Here is a 22,548-nt window from a genome sequence, read left to right on the forward strand (position 1 = left end):
GGCTCCTTTAACCCCGTCCTGTCTGAGAGAAGAAGAGATGCCCTCAGGCGACCTACACGCAGAGGCGGGGCCAAATCCAAAGCTGAGCCCCGGGAGCTGTGCGAACAAAGAGGAGAAAGCGAAATCTCTCCCAGCAGCCTCAGGAGCAGCAAATTAAATCTCCACAATCAACTTGATGAACCCTGCATCTGGGGAATACCTGAATACACAACGAATCATCCCAAATTGAGGAGGTGGATTTTGAGAGCAAGATTTATTATTTTTTCCCCTTTTCCTCTTTTTGTGAGTGTGTATGTGTATGCTTCTGTGTGAGATTTTGTCTATATAGCTTTGCTTTCACCATTTGTCCTACGGTTCTACCCGTCCGTTTTTGTTTTTTTTTTATGCTTTAAAAAATTTTTTCTTCTTAAGAATTATTTTTATTATAATAACTTTATTTTATCTTATTTTATTTTATTTTATTTTATCCTCCTTCTTTCTTTCTACTTTTTCCCCCTTTTATTCTGAGCCGTGTGGATGAAAGGCTCTTGGTGCTGCAGCCAGGAGCCAGAGCAGTGCCTCTCAGGTGGGAGAGCCAACTTCAGGACACTGGTCCACAAGAGACGTCCCAGCTCCACATAATATCGAACGGTGAAAATCTCCCAGAAATCTCCATCTCAACACCAACTCCCAGCTTCACTCAACGACCAGCAAGCTACAGTGCAGGACACCCTATGCCAAACAACTTACATGACAGGAACACAACCCCACCAATTAGCAGAGAAGCTGCCTAAAATCATAATAACTCCACAGACAACCCAAAACACACCACCAGACGTGGACCTGCCCACCAGAAAGACAAGACCCAGCCTCATCCACCAGAACACAGGCACTAGTCCCATTCACCAGGAAGCCTAAACAACCCACTGAACCAACTTTAGCCACTGGGGACAGACACCAAAAACAACAGGAACTACGAACCTGCAGCCTGCAAAAAGGGGACCCCAAACACAGTAAGATAAGCAAAATGAGAAGACAGAAAAACACACATCAGATGAAGGAGCAAGATAAAAACCCACCAGACGTAACAAATGAAGAGGAAATAGGCACTCTCCCTGAAAAAGAATTCAGAATAATGAGAGTAAAGATGATCCAAAATCTTGAAAATAGAATAGAGAAAATGCAAGAAACATTTAACAAGGTCCTAGAAGAACTAAAGAGGAAACAAGCAATGATGAACACCACAATAAATGAAATTAAAAATACTCTAGAAGGGATCAATAGCAGAAGAACTGAGGCAGAAGAATGGATAAGTGACCTGGAAGATAAAATAGTGGAAATAACTACTGCAGAGCAGAATAAAGAAAAAAGAATGAAAAGAACAGAGGACAGTCTCAGAGACCTCTGGGACAACATTAAACGCACCAACATTCAAACCATAGTGGTTCCAGAAGAAGAAGAGATAAAGAAAGGGACTGAGAAAATATTTGAAGAGATTATAGTTGCAAACTCCCCTAATATGGGAAAGGAAATAGTTAATCAAGTCCAGGAAGCACAGAGAGTCCCATGCAGGGTAAATCCAAGGAGAAACATGCCAAGACATATATGAATCAGACTATCAAAAATTAAATACAAAGAAAACATTAAAAGCAGCAAGGGAAACACAACAAATAACACACAAGGGAATCCCCATAAGGTGAACAGCTGATCTATCAGCAGAAACTCTGCAAGCCAGAAGGGACTGACAGGACATATTTAAATTGATGAAGGAGAAAAACCTACAACCAAGATTACTCTATCCAGAAAGGATCTCATTCAGATTTGATGGAGAAATTAAAACCTTTACAGGCAAGCAAAAGCTGAGAGAGTTCAGCACCACCAAACCAGCTTTACAACAACTGCTAAAGGACCTTTTCTAGGCAAAAAACACATGAGAAGGAAAAGACCTACAATAACAAATCCAAAACAATTAAGAAAATGGGAATAGGAACATACATATTGATAATTACGTGAAATGTAAATGGATTAAATGCTCCGACCAAAAGACACAGACTGCTGAAGGATACAAAAACAAGACCCATATATATGCTGTCTACAAGAGACCCACTTCAGACCTAGGGAAACATACAGATTGCAAGTGAGGGCATGGAAAAAGATATTCCATGCAAATGGAAACCAAAAGAAAGCTGGAGTAGTAATTCTCATATCAGAAAAAAATAGATTTTAAAATAAAGACTATTAGAAGAGACAAAGAAGGACACTACATAATGATCAAGGGATCGATCCAAAAAGAAGATATAAAAATTGTAAATATTTATGAACCCAACATAGGAGCACCTCAATACATAAGGCAAATATTAACAGCTGTAAAATGGGAAATCGACAGTACCACATTCATAGTAGGGGACTTTAACACCCCACTTTCACCAATGGACAGATCATCCAAAATGAAAATAAATAAGGAAACACAAGCTTTAAATGATACATTAAACAAGATGGACTTAATTGATATTTATAGGACATTCCATCCAAAAACAACAGAATACACATTTTTCTCAAGTGCTCATGGAATATTCTCCAGGATAGATCCTATCTTGGGTCACAAATCAAGCCTTGGTAAATTTAAGAAAATTGAAATTGTATCAAGTATCTTTTCCAACCACAATGCTATGAGACTAGATATCAATTACAGGAAAAGATATGTAAAAAATACAAACACATGGAGGCTAAACAATACACTACTTAATAACAAAGTGATCACTGAAGAAATCAAAGTGGAAATCAAAAAACACCTAGAAACACATAAGAATGGAAACATGACGACCAAAACCTATGAGATGCAGCAAAAGCAGTTCTAAGAGGGAAGTTTATAGCAATACAATCCTACTTTAAGAAACAGGAAATATCTCGAATAAACAATCTAACCTTGCACCTAAAGCAATTAGAGAAAGAACAAAAAAAAAAACCCAAAGATAGCAGAGGGAAAGAAATCATAAAGATCACATCAGAAATAAATGAAAAGGAAATGAAGGAAACGATAGCAAAGATCAGTAAAACTAAAAGCTGGTTCTTTGAGAAGATAAACAAAATTGATAAAACATTATCCATACTCATCAAGAAAAAAAGGGAGAAGACTCAAATCAATACAATTAGAAATGAAAAAGTAGAAGTAACAAGTTACACTGCAGAAATACAAAAGATCATGAGAGATTACTACAAGCAACTCTATGCCAATAAAATGGACAACCTGGAAGAAATGGACAAATTCTTAGAAATGCACAACCTGCCAAGACTGAATCAGGAAGAAATAGAAAATATGAACAGACCAATCACAAGCACTGAAATTGAAACTGTGATTAAAAATCTTCCAACAAACAAAAGCCCAGGACCAGATGGCTTCACAGGCGAATTCTATCAAACATTTAGAGAAGAGCTAACACCTATCCTTCTCAAACTCTCCCAAAATATAGCAGAGGGAGGAACACTCCCAAACTCGTTCTACGAGGCCACCATCTCACTGATAACAATACAAGGATGTCACAAAGAAAGAAAACTACAGGCCAATATCACTGATGAACATAGATGCAAAAATCCTCAACAAAATACTAGCAAACAGAATCCAACAGCACATTAAAAGGATCATACACCATGATCAAGTGGGGTTTATTCCAGGAATGCAAGGATTCCTCAATATACACAGATCAATCAACGTGATACACCATATTAACAAATTGAAGGAGAAAAACCATATGATCATCTCAATAGATGCAGAGAAAGCTTTCGACAAACTTCAACACCCATTTATGATAAAAACCCTGCAGAAAGTAGGCATAGAGGGAACTTTCCTCAACATTAGAAAGGCCGTATATGACAAACCCACAGCCAACATCGTCCTCAATGGTGAAAAACTGAAAGCATTTCCACTAAGAGCAGGAACAAGACAAGGTTGCCCACTCTCACCACTCTTATTCAACATAGCTTTGGAATTTTTAGCCACAGCAATCAGAGAAGAAAAGGAAATAAAAGGAATCCAAATCAGAAAAGAAAAAGTAAAGCTGTCACTGTTTACAGATGACATGGTACTATACAAAGAGAATCCTAAAGATGCTACCAGAAAACTACTAGAGCTAATCAATGAATTTGGTAAAGTAGCAGGATACAAAATTAATGCACAGAAATCTCTGGCATTCCTATACACTAATGATGAAAAATCTGAAAGTGAAATCAAGGAAACACTCCCATTTACCACTGCAACAAAAAGAATAAAATATCTAGGAATAAACCTACCTAAGGAGACAAAAGACCTGTATGCAGAAAATTATAAGACACTGATGAAGGAAATTAAAGATGATACAAATAGATGGAGAGATATACCATGTTCTTGGATTCGAAGAAACAACATTGTGAAAATGAGTCTACTACCCAAAGCAATCTACAGATTCAATGCAATCCCTATCAAACTACCACTGGCATTTTTCACAGAACTAGAACAAAAAATTTCACAATTTGTATGGAAACACAAAAGACCCTGAATAGACAAAGCAATCTTGAGAAGGAAAAACGGAGCTGGAAGAATCAGGCTTCCTGACTTCAGACTATACTACAAAGCTACAGTAATCAAGACAGTATGGTACTGGCACAAAAACAGAAATATAGTTAAATGGAACAGGATAGAAAGCCCAGAGATAAACCCATGCACATATGGTCACCTTATCTTTGATAAAGGAGGCAGGAATGTACAATGGAGGAGGACAGCCTCTTCAATACGTGGTGCTAGGAAAACTGGACAGATACATGTAAAACTATGAGATTAGAACACAAAAATAAGCTCAAAGTGGATTAAAGACCTAAATGTAAGGCCAGAAACTATCAAACTCTTAGAGAAAAATATAGGCAGAACACTCTATGGCATAACTCACAGCAAGATCCTTTTTGACCCACCTCCTAGAGAAATGGAAATAAAAACAAAAATAAACACATGGGACCTAATTAAACTTCAAAGTTTTTGCACAGCAAAGGAAACCATAAACAAGACCAAAAGACAACCCTCAGAATAGGAGAAAATATTTGCAAATGAAGCAACTGACAAAGGATTAATTTCCAAAATATACAAGAAGCTCATGCAGCTCAATAATAAAAAAACAAACAACCCAATCCAAAAATGGGCAGAAGACCTAAATAGACATTTCTCCACAGAAGATATACAGACTGCCAACAAACACATGAAAGAATGCTCAAAATCTTTGCTCATTAGAGAAATGCAAATCAAAACTACAATGAGATATCATCTCACACCAGTCAGAATGGCCATCATCAAAAAATCTAGAAACAATAAATGCTGGAGAGGGTGTGGAGAAAAGGGAACACTCTTGCACTGCTGGTGGGAATGTGAATTGGTACAGCCACTTTGGGGAACAGTATGGAGGTTCCTTAAAAAACTACAAATAGAACTACCATATGACCCAGCAATCCCACTACTGGGTATATACCCTGAGAAAACCATAATTCAAAAAGAGACATGTACCAAAATGTTTATTGCAGCTCTATTTACAGTAGCCAGAAGATGGAAACAACCTAAGTGTCCATCATTGGATGAATGGATAAAGAAGATGTGGCACATATATATGGTGGAATATTACTCAGCCATAAAAAGAAAAGAAATTGAGTTATTTGTAGTGAGGTGAATGGACCTAGAGTCTGTCATACAGAGTGAAGTAAGTCAGAAAGCGAAAGACAAATACTGTACACTAACACATATATGTGGAATCTATGAAAAAAAAATGTCATGAAGAACCTAGGGGTAAAACGGGAATAAAGACACAGACCTACTAGAGAATGGACTTGAGGATATGGGGAGGGGGATGGGTAAGCTGTGACGAAGTGAGAGTGTGGCATGGACATATATACACTAGCAAATGTAAAATAGATAGCTAGTGGGAAGCAGCCGCATAACACAGGGAGATCCACTCGGTGATTTGTGACCACCTAGAGGGGTGGGATAGGGAGGGTGGGAGGGAGGGAGACGCAAGAGGGAAGAGATATGCGGACATATGTATATGTATAACTGATTCACTTTGTTATAAAGCAGAAACTAACACACCATTGTTAAGCAATTATACTCCAATAAAGATGTAAAAAAAAAAAAACTTAGTCCCTTGGGATGTATCTATGTAGAATTGGACAAATCGCGTGAACTGTCAGAACCTTAATTTCTTCATCCTAAAATGAAAGTAATACGAGCACCTACCCATAGGGTTGATCTAAAGATTAAACAAAAGAATGTTTGTAAATTGCTATAATGTGGCTGTCATGTAGCTAAATAGTCAGTGATACTATTATTTTTGCAACCATTGCAAACCATAGCTACTTATCTTTCTTAGGAACTTCAAATAGCACTGATTCTTTGTAACATTCACTTGACATTTATTTATATACCAATTAGGTAGATTTCATATTATTTATGTAAATTTTATGCCAACTTCTTTTAACACTTTATAGAAATATACTTATGTAATACATAAAAGTGCACGTTATAAGTATACCACTCACTGAATTTTCACAAACCTGATTTACCCTTGCGGCAGACATTCAGATTCAGAAACAGAAGGTACCAACATCCTAGAAGGCCCCTTGATGTTCCCTTCTCGACTTTATACCTCCCCCCAAAGATAACCACTATCCTGACTTCTAGAAGCAAGTTTATACCAGTTGTTAACCTTATTATTTCTGTTATTTTTGGACAGCAAAATGAAATGAAATTTCTTGAGGTCAGGGACCATATGTTATATGTCTTCTCTCATTACAAGAACTATGTGTTATATATACACTCTTCTTCTATCAATCCCATCTTGCTGTATTGCCATTTGATTGCACCTGTCTGGCAAAGCCCCAGCCCTGGACGAGCCCCGCTGTCTGTCTTCCTTGCATCTCCACGAGGATTACTGGGCATGTGCCCTCTCCAACTGGTGCTGCAAAATCCGTGGTCACCAACCTTCAGTGGCTGCTCAGTTGTGCCCAGCCAACCTTCCTTATTTTTCTGATCAGCTACCTTCCACTCTTTATAGAAGCTATGTCAGGCCGTGTGTCCTTAATTCAGACTTCCTATCCCCGCATTTCCTTTCTTGAGACCCAACAGGTAACCATACCTTGTATGTCAAAGAGAAAATTCAAGCTGTCAGCAATTTGGTCAGTCTCCTATCGCCAAATGTTAAAATTTGCCTACAACCTCAGCCATCTTCCTACTTCCCCACTCTGAAGTTTCATTTCTATCTCTGTTCTCTCAGAGATCTTACTTTGTCAGGGTTCACCTTATTTAATCAATGATATCCTCTCCTTTGGTCAGTTGGCTCTTCATTTATTTTTTGTTTATTTATTTATTTATTTATTTTTATTTATGGCTGTGTTGGGTCTTCGTTGCTGCACGTGGGCTTTCTCTAGTTGTGGTGGGGGGGAACTGGTCTTCATTGCTATGAGCAGGCTTCTCATTGCCCTGGCTTCTCTTGTTGTGGAGCACAGGCTCCAGGCATGTGGGCTTCAGAGGTTTTGGCTCATGGGCTCTAGAGCACAGGCTCAGTAGTTGTGGCGCACGGGCTTAGTTGCTCTGCAGCATGTGGGGTCTTCCCAGACCAGGGATCGAACCCATGTCCCCTGCATTGGCAGGCGGGTTCCTAACTACTGTGCCACCAGGGAAGTCCCGGCTCTTCATTTAAATATGTTAAAGTCCCTACTGTCTTTAGTTTCTTTTTTATAATTTTGTTTTTTTAATTGAAGTATAGTTGATTTATAGTGTTGAGCCAACCTCTGCTGTGCAGCAAAGTGACTCAATGATACACATAGAGACATGTTGTGTTTTATATTCCTTTCCCTTATGGTTTAGCACAGGATACTGAATATAGTTCCCTGTGCTATACAGTAGTAGGACCTTGTTGTTTATTCATTCTATATACAATAGCTTACATCTGCTAACCCCAAACTCCGGTCCTTCCCTCCTTCACGCCTCTCCCCCTTGGCAACCACAAGTCTCTTCTCTATGTCTGTGAGTCTGTTTCTGTTTTGTAGATATGTTCACTGGTGCCATATTTTAGATTCCAAATATAAGTGATATCATATGGTATTTGTCTTTCTGTTTCTGACTTACTTCACTTAGTATGATAATCTCTAGTTGCATTCATGTTGCTGCAAATGGCATTATTTCATTCTTTTTTAAGAATGAGTAGTATTCCATTGTATATATTTACCACATCTTCTTTATCCATTCTTCTATTGATGGACATTTAGGTTGTTTCCATGTTTTGGCTGTTGTGAATAGTGCTTCTATGAACATAGGGGTGCATGTATCAACGTTTTCTGAAGAACTTCCACATTGTTTTCCATAGTTGTTGCACCAACTTACATTCCCACCAACAGTGTAGAAGGCTTCCCTTTTCTCCACACCCTCTCCAGCATTTGTTATTTGTAGACTTTTTAATGATAGCCATTCTGACCAGTGTGAGGTGGTATCTCATTGTAGTTTTGATTTGCATTTCTCTACTAATTAGCAATGTTGAGCATCTTTTCAAGTGCTACTGGCCATCTATATGTCTTCTTTGGAGAAATGTCTATTAAGGTCTTCTGCCCGTTTTTTGATTGAGTTGTTTTCTTGTTGTTGAGTTGTACAAGCTGTTTGTATATTTTGGAGATAAACATAATAATAACAAAGCCTTATCTGAAATAGACATTGCACTCCAGTCACCACCCCATCGCTCTCTTCTCTTGCAGCCAAAATTCTTCACAGAGGTCTTTATACTTCTTACCTTTAGCTTTTTGTCTCCCCTCTTACCTCAACCCACTTCACTCTAGCGTCCACCTCTGTTACCTCAGGAAACTCCCCTTATCAAGATTCCTGATGACATACTTATGGTTTAACTCAATGGACACTTTTCAGGACCCATCTTTCTCAGCAGCACATGACACTGTTGACTATGCATGCTTTCTGGAAACATTCTCTTCACTTTCCTGCCAGACCACACTCTCCTGGTTTCCCTTCCACCTTACTTAGATTTCTTCTAAATCTCCTTTTAGGGCTCTTCCCTCTGTAAAAGTAGGTGTTCCTCAGAGTTCTTTCTTAAGCCTTCTTTGCTTCTCATGCTGCCATGACTAAGAGAATTAATGTAAAAAATATACATACACAAAATCTTGGCCTTATTCAAATAAACAAGTATTGTAGCAATTGTTTTATGCTCACATAACATGACATGCTTTAAAATGGGTCCTTTCCACTGTGTCAATAACAATAGCTAAAGTTTATACAACTTTCTAGGCATAAGGCATAGCTATTTTTTAACAACTTTATTGGAATACAGTTGCTTTACAGTGGTGTGTTAGTTTCTGCTATGTAACAAAGCGAAACAGCTGTACATATACATATATCCCCATATCCCCTCCCTCTTGCATCTCCCTCCCATTCTCCATATCCTACCCCTCTAGGTGGACACAAAGCACCGAGCTGATCGCCCTGTGCTATGCAGCTGCTTCCCACTAGGTATCTATTTTACATTTGGTGGTGCATATATGTCCATGCCACTCTCTCACTTCATCCCAGCTTACCCTTCGCCCTCCCCATGTCCTCAAGTTCATTCTCTATGTCTGCGTCTTTATTCCTGTCCTGCCCTTAGGTTCTTCAGAACCTTTCTTTTCTTTTTTTTTAGATTCCAGATATATGTGTTAGCATAAGGTATTTGTTTTTCTCTTTCTGACTCCACTTCACTCTGTATGACAGACTCTAGATCCACCTACCTCACTACAAATAACTCAATTTCGTTTCTTTTTATGGCTGAGTAATATTCCATTGTATATATGTGCCACATCTTCTTTATTCATTCATCTGTTGATGGACACTTAGGTTGCTTCCATGTCCTGGCTATTGTAAATAGAGCTGCAATGAACATTGTGGTATGTGCCTCTTTTTGAATTATAGTTTTCTCCGGGTAAATGCTCAGTAGTGGGATTGCTGGGTCGTATGGTAGTTCTATTTTTAGTTTTTTAAGGAACCTCCATTCTGTTCTCCATAGTGGTTGTATCAATTTACATTCCCACCAACAGTGCAAGAGGTTTCCCTTTTCTCCACACCCTCTCCAGCATTTATTGTTTCTAGATTTATTTTTATTTTTATTATTATTTTTTATTAGTTTCTGCTTTATAACAAAGTGAATCAGTCATACATATACATCTGTTCCCACATCCCTTCCCTCATGCATCTCCCTCCCTCCCACCCTCCCCATCCCACCCCTCCAGGCAGTCACAAAGCACCGAGCTCATCTCCCTGTGCTCTGCGGCTGCTTCCCACTATCTATCTACCTTATGTTTGGTAGTGTATATATGTCCATGCCTCTCTTTCGCTTTGTCACAGCTTACCCTTCCCCCTCCCCATATCCTCAAGTCCATTCTCTAGTAGGTCTGTGTCTTTATTCCCGTTTTACCCCTAGGTTCTTCATGACATTTTTTTTAATTCCATATATATGTGTTAGCATATGGTATTTGTCTTTCTCCTTCTGACTTACTTCACTCTGTATGACAGACTCTAGGTCTATCCACCTCATTACAAATAGCTCAGTTTCATTTCTTTTTATGGCTGAGTAATATTCCATTGTATATATGTGCCACATCTTCTTTATCCATTCATCCGATGATGGACACTTAGGTTGTTTCCAGCTCCGGGCTATTGTGAATAGAGCTGCAATGAACATTTTGGTACATGTCTCTTTTTGAATTATGGTTTTCTCAGGGTATATGCCTAGTAGTGGGATTGCTGGGTCATATGGTAGTTCTATTTGTAGTTTTTTAAGGAACCTCCATACTGTTCTCCATAGTGGCTGTGCCAATTCACATTCCCACCAGCAGTGCAAGAGTGTTCCCTTTTCTCCACACCCTCTCCAGCATTGATTGTTTCTAGATTTTTTGATGATTACCATTCTGACCGGTGTGAGGTGATACCTCATTGTAGTTTTGATTTGCATTTCTCTAATGGTTAGTGATGTTGAGCATCCTATCATGTGTTTGTTGGCAGTCTGTATATCTTCTTTGGAGAAATGTCTATTTAGGTCTTCTGCCCATTTTTGGATCGGGTTGTTTGGTTTTTTGATATTGAGCTGCATGAGCTGCTTTTAAATTTTGGAGATTAATCCTTTGTCAGTTGCTTCGTTTGCAAATATCTTCTCCCATTCTGAGGGTTGTCTTTTCATCTTGTTTATGGTTTCCTTTGCTGTGCAAAAGCTTCTAAGTTTAATTAGGTCCCATTTGTTTATTTTTGTTTTTATTTCCATTACTCTAGGAGGTGGGTCAAAAAGGATCTTGCTGTGATTTATGTCATAGAGTGTTCTGCCTAAGGCATAGCTATTTTAAAATTTATTTTTCCTGATAATAAAATAATATTTCCTCATGTAGGAAATTTAGAATAATAGTTTTATAAGATATAATATGATATAATATAGCATAATGCAATATCCTAACTTCTATTAGGAGATACTTACTGTTTACTTCTGACATTTCCTTCTAGATATATTATGTACTCTAACACGTGAACACATATATACCTCTACATGAATTTATAGTTAAGATAATTATATGTTTTCATTTATTTGTATAACTAGACATTTTCTTTTGTCATTAAAATTATTCATAACTATTTTATTGGCTCCATACATTCTCTCATATGAAAATAGAATGAAATCCTCAATACATCCATCTATTAAAAAATACTTAGAGTTTTAAATTGTTCTTTTTCTGCATTTTTTTCCTTAATATACATTCTTAAAAATTGATTTACTAGGTTAAAAATTTCAAGTTCCTGACTCTTAACATGTTTAGTCTGGTCATCCACTATAAGAATTATATCTATTTAAGTGACCATGAGCATTTGTTTTTCTTATTTCCAAAGAAGTTTTCTATATTTAAAACAATGCCTTGGGCTTCCCTGGTTGCGCAGTGGTTAAGAATCCACCCGCCAATGCAAGGGACAGGGGACACAGGTTCAAGCCCTGGTCTGGGAAGATCCCACATGCCACAGAGCAACTAAGCCCATGTGCCACAACTACTGAGCCTGTGCTCTAGAGCCCACAAGCCACAACTACTGAGACCGCATGTCACAACTCCTGAAGCCTGCACACCTAGAGCCCGTGCTCCACAACAAGAGAAGCCACCACAATGAGAAGCCCATGCACCACAATGAAAAGTAGCCCCCACTCACCACAACCAGAAAAAAGCCCGCTCAAAGCAACAAAGACCCAATGCAGCCAAATTTTTAAAAAAATAATAATAATAAAAAATAAAATAAATTAAAAAAATAAAACAATACCTTGTAATTGTTTTGACTTATGTCTTTAGTTATTAAACAAAGTTGAATAATTTTTAGATTTTTGTTTTTTATTTAAATTTCTTTGAATCATTCCTACAGGTTTTTCTCTTTTTTTCCCCTCTTTATTTAATATTAAAATTAAATGGAAGACTACTGAGAGAAAAAGAAGCCTCACGGTGAGGCAATTAAGGAGAGACATAGAGCAGAACTGGAGCTGACAAACTGCCTTGACTTTCTTCCTTTTCTAGTTGCAAACACTGAAAATATCTGTTAGACTTGTAAGTACAAAAGATATGTGATAACCTTTACGGTTCATCTTTGACACTGCCATTTCTTACAGTAAGGGTTTGGAGCAGATGGACAGATTATGAGTATATGGAAGATAAAGCCTGAGAAGAGAATAACATGGTCTCTATGGTAAATGATCCCTAGACAAATAACCAACATTTACTTCTTCATTACGCCATGCTAATTTACCAATGTTCCCAACACCATGCTAATACCTTCCCTTTCTTATGCCAGCCTAGTGCAGATGGAATCTGCTCTGAGTAACAAAGTGCAAAACTGTTTCTTCTCAGCAAGGAGAATGAGAACTTGAAGGCAGAAACTCAAACAGTACTCCAGAAATCAGTGACTGGTACTGCAAAGCAGATTAGCAGAGACACCCCAGCTTCTACTAATCCCACAGATCATCAAATCAATCATGACCCAGATGATGTGGAAAAGAGCAAGCACCCAGAGAAAAACCAGAAACCAGAGGACAACCAGTAACTCCTAACAGGAGCACTAAGTTGCAGATTTCTAGATGGCAAAGTGAGTAACAAATACCTGAACTTTTCTTGGTAATTGGATAGGAAAATTCAGAGTTAGGTCGGAAACATAGACTCACACTAACACACATTTCTACTAATGGTAATTAACACAACTTGCATCAGATAGAATTAGAATCATTTTTTTATCTGAAAATGAATTTTAAGGCCATTTTGTATATTGCATCTTTGTTGACCACTAACTGAATTGGTCAGCCTATTCTATCTGTGACTAACTCAGCGATAGTTACACAGTGATGTCACCATACATGCAAATTTGGGGTGTGCTAGAGGGGGAGGGTTCGTTTGCTTTAACATTACAGGAAAAGATCATTTATGTTCAAAATCCAATGAAATATGTCTAGGTATCAAAAAATTATCAGCCTTAAACTATCTTGATATAAATATATTATCACTGCACTCTGTTAAGAATCAACCAAACAATTCACAACAAACTAACTTGGTAATGATGAATCTAAATGATTATTACTTTGTAATTAAAAAGCAAGAGTAGCAGCAATTGAAAACTGGACCCAAATCAAGACAAACTAATGATTCATTGGTAACAAAGTACCATTTCCAAAAATTTCTGAAGTTGCAATTAAACAGACATATAGAGGAGTTTTGCAGTGCTGCCAAGCATGAAGTAACAGCCAGATATTTTAGTAGAATACTGAATTAGAGTCTTCAGTAAACACTAACATAACTATTTTTAGTTTATAATTTTAATAGCCCTTACTAAATCACTCAGATGCTTGCTAGTTTCCAGTCATGAGAATATAAAAGCCTGTGGATTTGGGATCTTTTGCTCATGAGAACTCTGCAAAGATTAAACTTTGGAGTGGTTACCAGTCCACCAATGGACCTCAGACCATGTTCTGCAAGGTCTCAAACACTGTGGACTTCTCTTTTTCCTTCCTAAAATTTTTATTGATCCTTCTAATTATAAAATATTATATACTCATGTAGAAATTTTGTAAAATGGAAGCATATAAATAAGAAGAAATTAAAATTCAATCAAATAGTGGTATATTTCTTTCTCTTCTTTCTTCCATGCATGGACACTGAATATGAACCATTATGTATATACTCTTTATTATCCTGGTCTATTCACTCCATATCAAGAATTCTCCCCCGGCTTCAAAAAATTCATCCTAAGTATCATGTTTAATGGCTCTATGAGAGTCATAATCAGAACTAACACTTATATAACATTTACTATGTGACAGGCACTATTCTAAGCTCTTTACATATATTAACTAACTTACTACTCCCCAAGCACCCAATGAGGTAGGAACTCTTATTATCTTCAGATCATAGATGAAGGAACTGAAAAACAAAGAGGTCAAGTGTGTTGCCCAGGTCATAAGGCTGAGAAGTGGCAGAGCCACAGTTGAGGCTCAGGTTCTAGATTCTTAATCCCCAAACTGTATTCATTCTTTTATGTGGATATAATATAGCTCATTTAACTAATCCCTTATTGATGGGCATTTAAGTCACTTCTAGTTTTTCTCTTATAAATGAAATTTTGTTTCTTGGCACTCCCCCTATCACATCAAGTTACCCATTTGGGGTACAGTTTCTGGATTAGCCATTGTAAAAGGCAGAATGTTCATTGGGTATGCTGTTCTTGGACCCCCACAATCTGATTCTTTGCTAGCTCTGTAGTGCCAGAGGGAGATGATTTGTCCCTCCTCTCCCAGTATTCAAGGAGGTTTCTGATGGGAGGCTCAGCATGGCTAACACCCAGCCACCAAACACAGCAATACCTCATAGGAAGTGGGGGCCTAATGGGTTCTGTCTGCCGAGTGTATGGTCCTTGGTGGCCAGGTGGCAGCCACAGTTGCCTGGTACAGAGACCCTCATTACCACCTTGACTAAGTGGTAAAGGGAATCCTGCCACAGTGAAAGAAGTAAACCAATCAGAACTCCTAGATCCTTATTCCTCATACACAGATGAAAATAAGCCTTCCTCCCTGGGATGTAACAGGCAATCTGGACCAGTTGAATTTGCTCTAAAAGAAAAGTAGCTGATAGAGACTTGAGCCAACATGGGTGAGGACAGGCAAGTATGAAACTCTATTGTAAATTACAGATAAATTTGAAGACTATCGTTAGTAGGAGGTAAGTAAAGCTGAAAATGTTAAGAGAATCCATAGTTTCATGTATCCAAGAACAGTAAGGTAGCTTAGAAATCAACAAATACAAACTTTCATTTCACAAATGAAGAATAAGAGGCCAAGAGAGCTTAAATGATGGTTCAAGGTCTCACAGTTAGAGCCTGGCTCTTCTCACTGCCAGCCCTAGGACCTTTTGTCTCTAAATTCTCTCCTTCCATGTCTTTGAAAATACATATATGTTGTTTACACTGTTTCTCAGAAGCATCAGCTCTGCATTCTCTCAAAAAAAAATGTATGACTAGAAACAGACTCAGTACCACAGTTTCAAAAATAAAATTAAAGTGTGCTTTTTGCATCTGGCAGCATGAAAATGAAAGTGTTCATGTTTTTATTTTAATAATTATCACAGTTGATTGGTAGTATGTTCTTTTCCGAGTCCTTTTGCATGTTTTATCTTGTTTGTTCTCCACAACAGCCGTTGAGGTAGGTAGAGACACATGATGTTATCCTCATTTTATAGATGAATAGACAGATGTCAGGGACATTTCCACTTGACTGTGCATTGGCAGCTGAGATTCAACAAGTTCAAAGCCAAACCTTTGATCCTGCTCTTCTTCCGGTGGTCTGTGTCTCACAGAAAGTTCCCACAACTCTCCCAGTTGCATAAGCAAGAAATCCGGACATGCTTTCCTCTTCTCCATCCCTAACCCTGATATCCAACTAATCACTGAGCCCTTTAAATTCCATCCTTTTTATGTCTCTCAAAGTGTCCTCTTACTTATGTTTCTTCTGCAATCATCCTAGTCAGACCACTATTACACATCAGTAGGAAGATTTTAATTATCTTAAAACAGGACTTATTTTTCTATGTTTTCTTCTCTTTATTGGTCAGCTGTGATAACAACAATGCTGTGGGACAAGCAAGCCCAATACTCAGTGGTTTATAACAATAGTCGTTTTTGTTCACACCACATATCTGAGTAAGACAGCCTTTACTTATTACAGTAGGACTTTCGAGGCTTGGCTCCAGACCGCAGATTTGGTTCAGGTCTGCTCTGTTTTTCTTATTGTTCTGAATCCAATGGGCTCCTCAAGGCAAGCTCTTCTCATGGTAATGGAAACATTTCAAGAGGACAAACACAACTGCATTACTCAACCACAAGTACATTTTAAGTCTTTGCTTATGTCATATCCACTAACATCCCACTGGCCAAAGCAAGCCACATGGCAAAGCACAACGCCAATGGGGCAGGGATATATATATGCTACCTCTTTTAGGAGGAATTTCAAAACCACTGATCAAGTGTATCCCCTACTTAAAACACTTGAACACCACTGTTTAATCATCACTGCCCTAGTAGAAAATTCAAACTCCTTGACTTACTGTACCAACTCAATTCTGTTCACTGTCTACTTCCCTTCAATCCCCACCTTTCACTAAACTGAACTTCTATGTCCCAAATAGAGTTCTGCTTCTTTTTATCTCCTATCCTTTGACCATGCAATTACTTTTATGTGAAATTCTCTTCCCTCCTTCTCTATTTAACTCCTAATTACATCGGGGTCTCAACACAGATATCAAGTCTATCAAGAAACATCATTGTGGGCTTCCCTGGTGGCACAGTGGTTGAGAGTCCGCCTGCCGATGCAGGGGACACGGGTTAGTGCCCCGGACCGGGAAGATTCCACATGCCACGGAGCAGCTGGGCCCGTGAGCCATGGCTGCTGAGCCTGTGCGTCTGGATCCTGTGCTCCGCAACGGGAGAGGCCACAACAGTGAGAGGCCCATGTACCGCAAAAAAAAAAAAAAAAAAAAAAAGAGAGAGAGAAACATCATTGTCTCACCACCAAAACTTCCTTTTCTAAGGTACATCTACATCAATCTGTGCATATGGCAGATGTTATTATACTATTAAAATAGTTTGTTTCCTTGTCTATGTCCTTCCATGAGTCTGTAAATTCCTTGAGAATATTCATTTTTGTTTCCAAAGTGCGTCTCTCTATATATTAACCCAAAACCAACATATTATTTAATGGAGAAACACTAGAGTCTTTCACATCAGAGTCAGGAGAAGTCAAAGTACCCAATATCTCTGCTGGGTTTTAATATTATGTTGGAGGTATTAGCTAATATAATTAAACAAGCGAAAGCAATCCAGGCATAATAATTAAAAAGGAGGAAAATCTCTTTTCTGATGGTAAGATTATATATATAAACTGTCACAATTTCTAATGAAGAAACTATTAAAACAGTAAGAGGGACTTCCCTGATGGCCCAATAGTTAAGAATCTGCCTGCCAATGCAGGAGACATGGGTTTGATCCCCGGTCCGGGAAGATCCCACATGCCACGGAGCAACTCAGCCTGTGCACCACAACTACTGAGCCTGTGCTCTAGAGCCCGTGAGCCACAACTACTGAAGCCCACGTGCCTAGAGCTCATGCTCTGCAACAAGAGAAGCCACCATGATGAGAAGCCCTTGCACTGCAACGAAGAGTATCCCCTGCTCGCTGCAACTAGAGAAAGCCCACGTGCAGCAACAAAGACCCAATGCAGCCATAAATAAATAAATAAATAAATAAATAAATTTATTATAAAAAATAACAGTAAGAGAATTTGGCAAAATAGAGTTATAGCATCAATATCCACAAATCAATGGTTTTCATATATATATATACATATACACACACACACACACACACACACACATACGTACGTACAAAAACTAGTTAGAAAATAAAATGGAAAACACCATTTACAATAGCAAATAGATACTTAACTAAATTAACAAAATAAATAAATCAGATACATAGGTATAAACTGAACAAGAAATAATGTCCAAACATTTATGAGGAAAAATATAAAATACTCTTGAAAAACATGAGTATATTTGAATGATGGAAAGGTATGCTATTATATTCTTGCACAGAAAAAATTAACATCATCAATTTCTATCCAAATCCCAATGACCTTTTTTGTATAAATGTAAAAACTCATCCTAAAATTCATATGGAATCTCAAGGAACCTTGAATATCCAAAACAATCCTGAAAAAGACCAAAGCTGGAGGACTTATACTTTCTGATTTCAAAACTAACTGTAAAGATACAATAATCAAAGTGGTATAGTACCGGCATAAAGAGAGACATATGGACCAATGGAATAGAATAGGGAGTCCAAAAATACACCTTCACATATATGCTGAAATGATTTTTTTTTAGATTTATTTATTTATTTTTGGCTGTGTTGGGTCTTCATTGCTGTGTGTGGGCTTTTTCTAGCTGCGGGGAGCAGGGGCTACTCTTCGTTGTGGTGCGTGGGCTTCTCATTGCGGTGGCTTCTCTTGTTGCAGAGCATGAGCTCTAGGGCGTGCAGGCTTTAGTAGTTGCGGTGTGTGGGTTCAGTAGTTGTGGCTCGCAGGCTCTAGAGCACAGGCTCAGTAGTTGTGGCTCATGGGCTTAGTTGCTCCGTGGCATGTGGGATCTTCCCGGACCAGGGCTCAAACCCATGTCTCCTGCATTGGCAGGCGGATTCGTAACCACTGTGCCACCAGGGAAGCCTGAAATGATTTTTTGACAAGGATGCCAAGATGATTCAATTGGAAAAAGACTTTTTTTTCAACAAATGGTACTGGGAAAACTGGATATCTGTATACAAAAGTATGATCACCATATACAAAAATTAACTCAAAACGAATCTATGACTTAAATTTAAGATCTAAACCTATAAAACTCTTGAAAGGAAAAATAGGGGAAAACCTTCACGTTAGATCTGGCAATGATTTCTTGGATCTGACCCCAAAGGCACAGGCACCAGAATAAAAAATTGACAAACTGGATTTCATGAAAATTTTAAAATGCTGTGCATCAAAAGACACTATCAAGAGAGTAGAAAGGCAGCCCACAGAATGGGAGAAACTATGTGCAAAACATAAATCTGATAAGGGAATTAATGTCCAGAATATATAGACAACTCCTAAAGCACAACAACAACAAAACAACCTGATTCAAAAATGGGCAAAGGACTTGCATAGACATTTCTCCAAAGAAGATACACAATGACCAATAAGCACATGAAAAGATATTCAACATCACTATCACATTAGTGAAATGCAAATCAAAACTATAATGAGGTACCACCTCACACGCATTAGGACAGCTACTAAAAAAAAATGAAAGAAAGGAAAAAAAACAGAAAATAACAAATGTTGGCAAGGATGTAGAGAAATTGGAACCCTTGTGCACTGTTGGTGAGAATGTAATATGGTACAGCCGCTGTGCAACAGTTTCTCAAAAAGTTAAAAATAGAATTACCATTAGGTCCAACTAGTCCACTTCTGGTAATACACAAAAGAGTTGAAAGGAAGGTCTCAAGGAGATATTTGTACAGCCATGTTCATAGCAGCATTATTCACAATAGCTAAAATGGAGAAGAAACCCAAATGTCCATCAACAGATGAATGGATAAGCAAAATGTGGTGTATGCCTACAATGGAATATTATTCAGCCTTAAAAATGTAGGAAAGTCTGATACAGGCTACAACATGGATAATTTTCACATTTGTTAAGTAAAATAAGCCTGTTACAAAAAGGCAAATACTGTATGGTTCCACTTATACAAGATACTCAGAGTAGTCAAAACATAGGGACAGAAAGTAGAATGGTGGTGCCAGGGCCTGAGGGGAGGAGGGAATAGGCAGTTGTTTAATAGGTATAGAGTTTCAGTTTTGTATGATAAAAAGAGTTCTGTGGATGCATGGTGGTGATGGTTACACAATAACATGAGTAGACTTAATACCACTGAACTGTGCACTTAAAAATGGTGAAGATAATGAATTTTATGTCATGTGTATTTTACCACAATTCCAAAGAATGGGAAAAAACATGAACAAAATCAAGATGTCAATCCTCCCTGAGGTAATTTATAAACTTAATGTGATTCCAGTAAAAATAGTATAAGATTTTTGTTTTGTAAATCATCAAATTGGTTATAAAGTTAATTTGAAATAATAAACAAGCAAGAATAGTCAGTAAAACCCTGAATAGAAAAGCAGTGGGTACATGGCTAGCATTACCAGATATAAAATGTAAAAGCTCTGTCTCTAAAATAGTGTTACTTTGGCACATAAATAGATGAGACTAATAGACTTGAAAAAAAAAGTGAAGAAATAAACCCAATGGCATATTGCAATTTTGTGTATAATAAAGATGACATCACAAATTAGTAGGGAAAACATAGACTTTTTAATAAGCAATATAGGATTATCTAGCCATAGAGAAAATTTTAAATCGTGTATATTCCTCACATATTATACATGTAACGATGTATACCAGGATGTATTCCAAATGGATCAGGGATTTAATATAAAAAATAACTGCATGGTAGTACAAGAAAATGGGCAATTTCCTCTATAATCTGAGATAAGGGAAAATTTTCTCAACTGTGACTCAACATGCAGATACAATAAGAAAAAATGTGATAATTTTGATTACACATATGTGGCCAGAACCACCATCAGCAAAGCACATAGATACTTAACAAACTGGGGAAAATATCTGCAACTTATATCATAAATATATCCCTAACAGATAGAATCTTCTATCTAAAAATTAAGAAGAAAAAAGACAGTAAACTATTAGAAAAATGAACAAAATATAGGAACAGACAGGTCACAGAATGATAAATATGAATGACCCTTAAACATATCAAAAGATATAGCCTTGCTCTTAATAAAAGGAATGAGAGTTAAAACCACCTTGAGATATAATTTCTCACCTATTACACTGGCAAAAGTCCAGAAAATTGACAACATACTTTGTTAGAAGGTAGAGGAAATTTTAAATGGAACAACCACTTTGGAAGGAAATTAGGCAATAATCAGCAAAACTACTTATGTATGAATTTTTGACATGAAAATCTCACTTTCAGAAATCTATCCCAAAGGTATACTGGAAATATGTTTAACAATTTATGTAGAAGGTATTCGTTGCAGCATTACTTATTATATCAAAAACTGTAAACAACCTAAATTTCTTTTTTTTTTACATCTTTATTGGAGTAAAATTGCTTTACAATGGTGTGTTAGTTTCTGCTTTATAACAAAGTGAATCAGTTATACATATACATACGTTCCCATATCTCTTCCCTCTTGTGTCTCCCTCCCTCCCACCCTCCCTATCCCACCCCTCTAGGTGGTCACAAAGCACCGAGTGGATCTCCCTGTGCTATGCGGCTGCTTCCCACTAGCTATCTATTTTACATTTGCTAGTGTATATATGTCCATGCCACACTCTCACTTCGTCACAACTTACCCATCCCCTTCCCCATATCCTCAAGTCCATTCTCTAGTAGGTCTGTGTCTTTATTCCCATCTTACCCCTAGGTTCTTCATGACATTTTTTTTCATAGATTCCACATATATGTGTTAGTGTACGGTATTTGTCTTTTGCTTTCTGACTTACTTCACTCTGTATGACAGACTCTAGGTCCATTCACCTCACTACAAATAACTCAATTTCTTTTCTTTTTATGGCTGAGTAATATTCCACCATATATATGTGCCACATCTTTATCCATTCATCCAATGATGGACACTTAGGTTGTTTCCATCTTCTGGCTACTGTAAATAGAGCTGCAATGAACATTTTGGTACATGAACCTTTTTGAATTATGGTTTTCTCAGGGTATATACCTAGTAGTGGGATTGCTGGGTCATATGGTAGTTCTATTTGTAGTTTTTTAAGGAACTTCCATACTGTTCTCCAAAGTGGCTGTACCAATTCACATTCCCACCAGCAGTGCAAGAGTGTTCCCTTTTCTCCACACCCTCTCCAGCATTGATTGTTTCTAGATTTTTTGATGATGGCCATTCTGACTGGTGTGAGATGATATCTCATTGTAGTTTTGATTTGCATTTCTCTAATGATTAATGATGTTGAGCATTCTTTCATGTGTTCGTTGGCAATCTGTATATCTTCTTTGGAGAAATGTCTACTTAGGTCTTCTGCCCATTTTTAGATTGAGTTGTTTGTTTTTCTGTTATTGAGCTGCATGAGCTGCTTGTAAATTTTGGAGGTTAATCCTTTGTCGGTTGCTTCATTTGCAAATATTTTCTCCCATTCTGAGGGTAAACGACCTAAATTTCCATCAATAAGGGACAGGTTGAAAAAACTAAGGTACATCCATACATGGAGTATTATAAAAACTTTAATAAAACTGTAGAAAGTAATGAAGAATATCACTATATATATGAATCATATATATACACATATATATACACACATAGACATACATATAATTGTATGGTTATA

The 22,548-nt window shown here is 37.6% G+C and overlaps 1 protein-coding gene across 1 annotated transcript in view; it reads left to right on the plus strand.

Moving 5' to 3' along the window:
* Positions 1–22,548, plus strand: part of LOC308604968 (uncharacterized protein C1orf87) — a gene marked incomplete at both ends in the record, with an annotated part of 88,347 nt that overhangs the window by 14,246 nt on the left and 51,553 nt on the right. The window contains 2 exon segments of the mRNA XM_081214603.1: positions 12,889–13,078; positions 13,082–13,123. Of these exon segments, the coding sequence (XP_081070729.1) occupies positions 12,889–13,078; positions 13,082–13,123 (232 nt within the window).

The sequence above is a fragment of the Mesoplodon bidens genome (genome assembly GCF_964165515.1).
Source record: "Mesoplodon bidens genome assembly, chromosome: 2".
Classification (NCBI taxonomy): Eukaryota; Metazoa; Chordata; class Mammalia; order Artiodactyla; family Ziphiidae; genus Mesoplodon; species Mesoplodon bidens.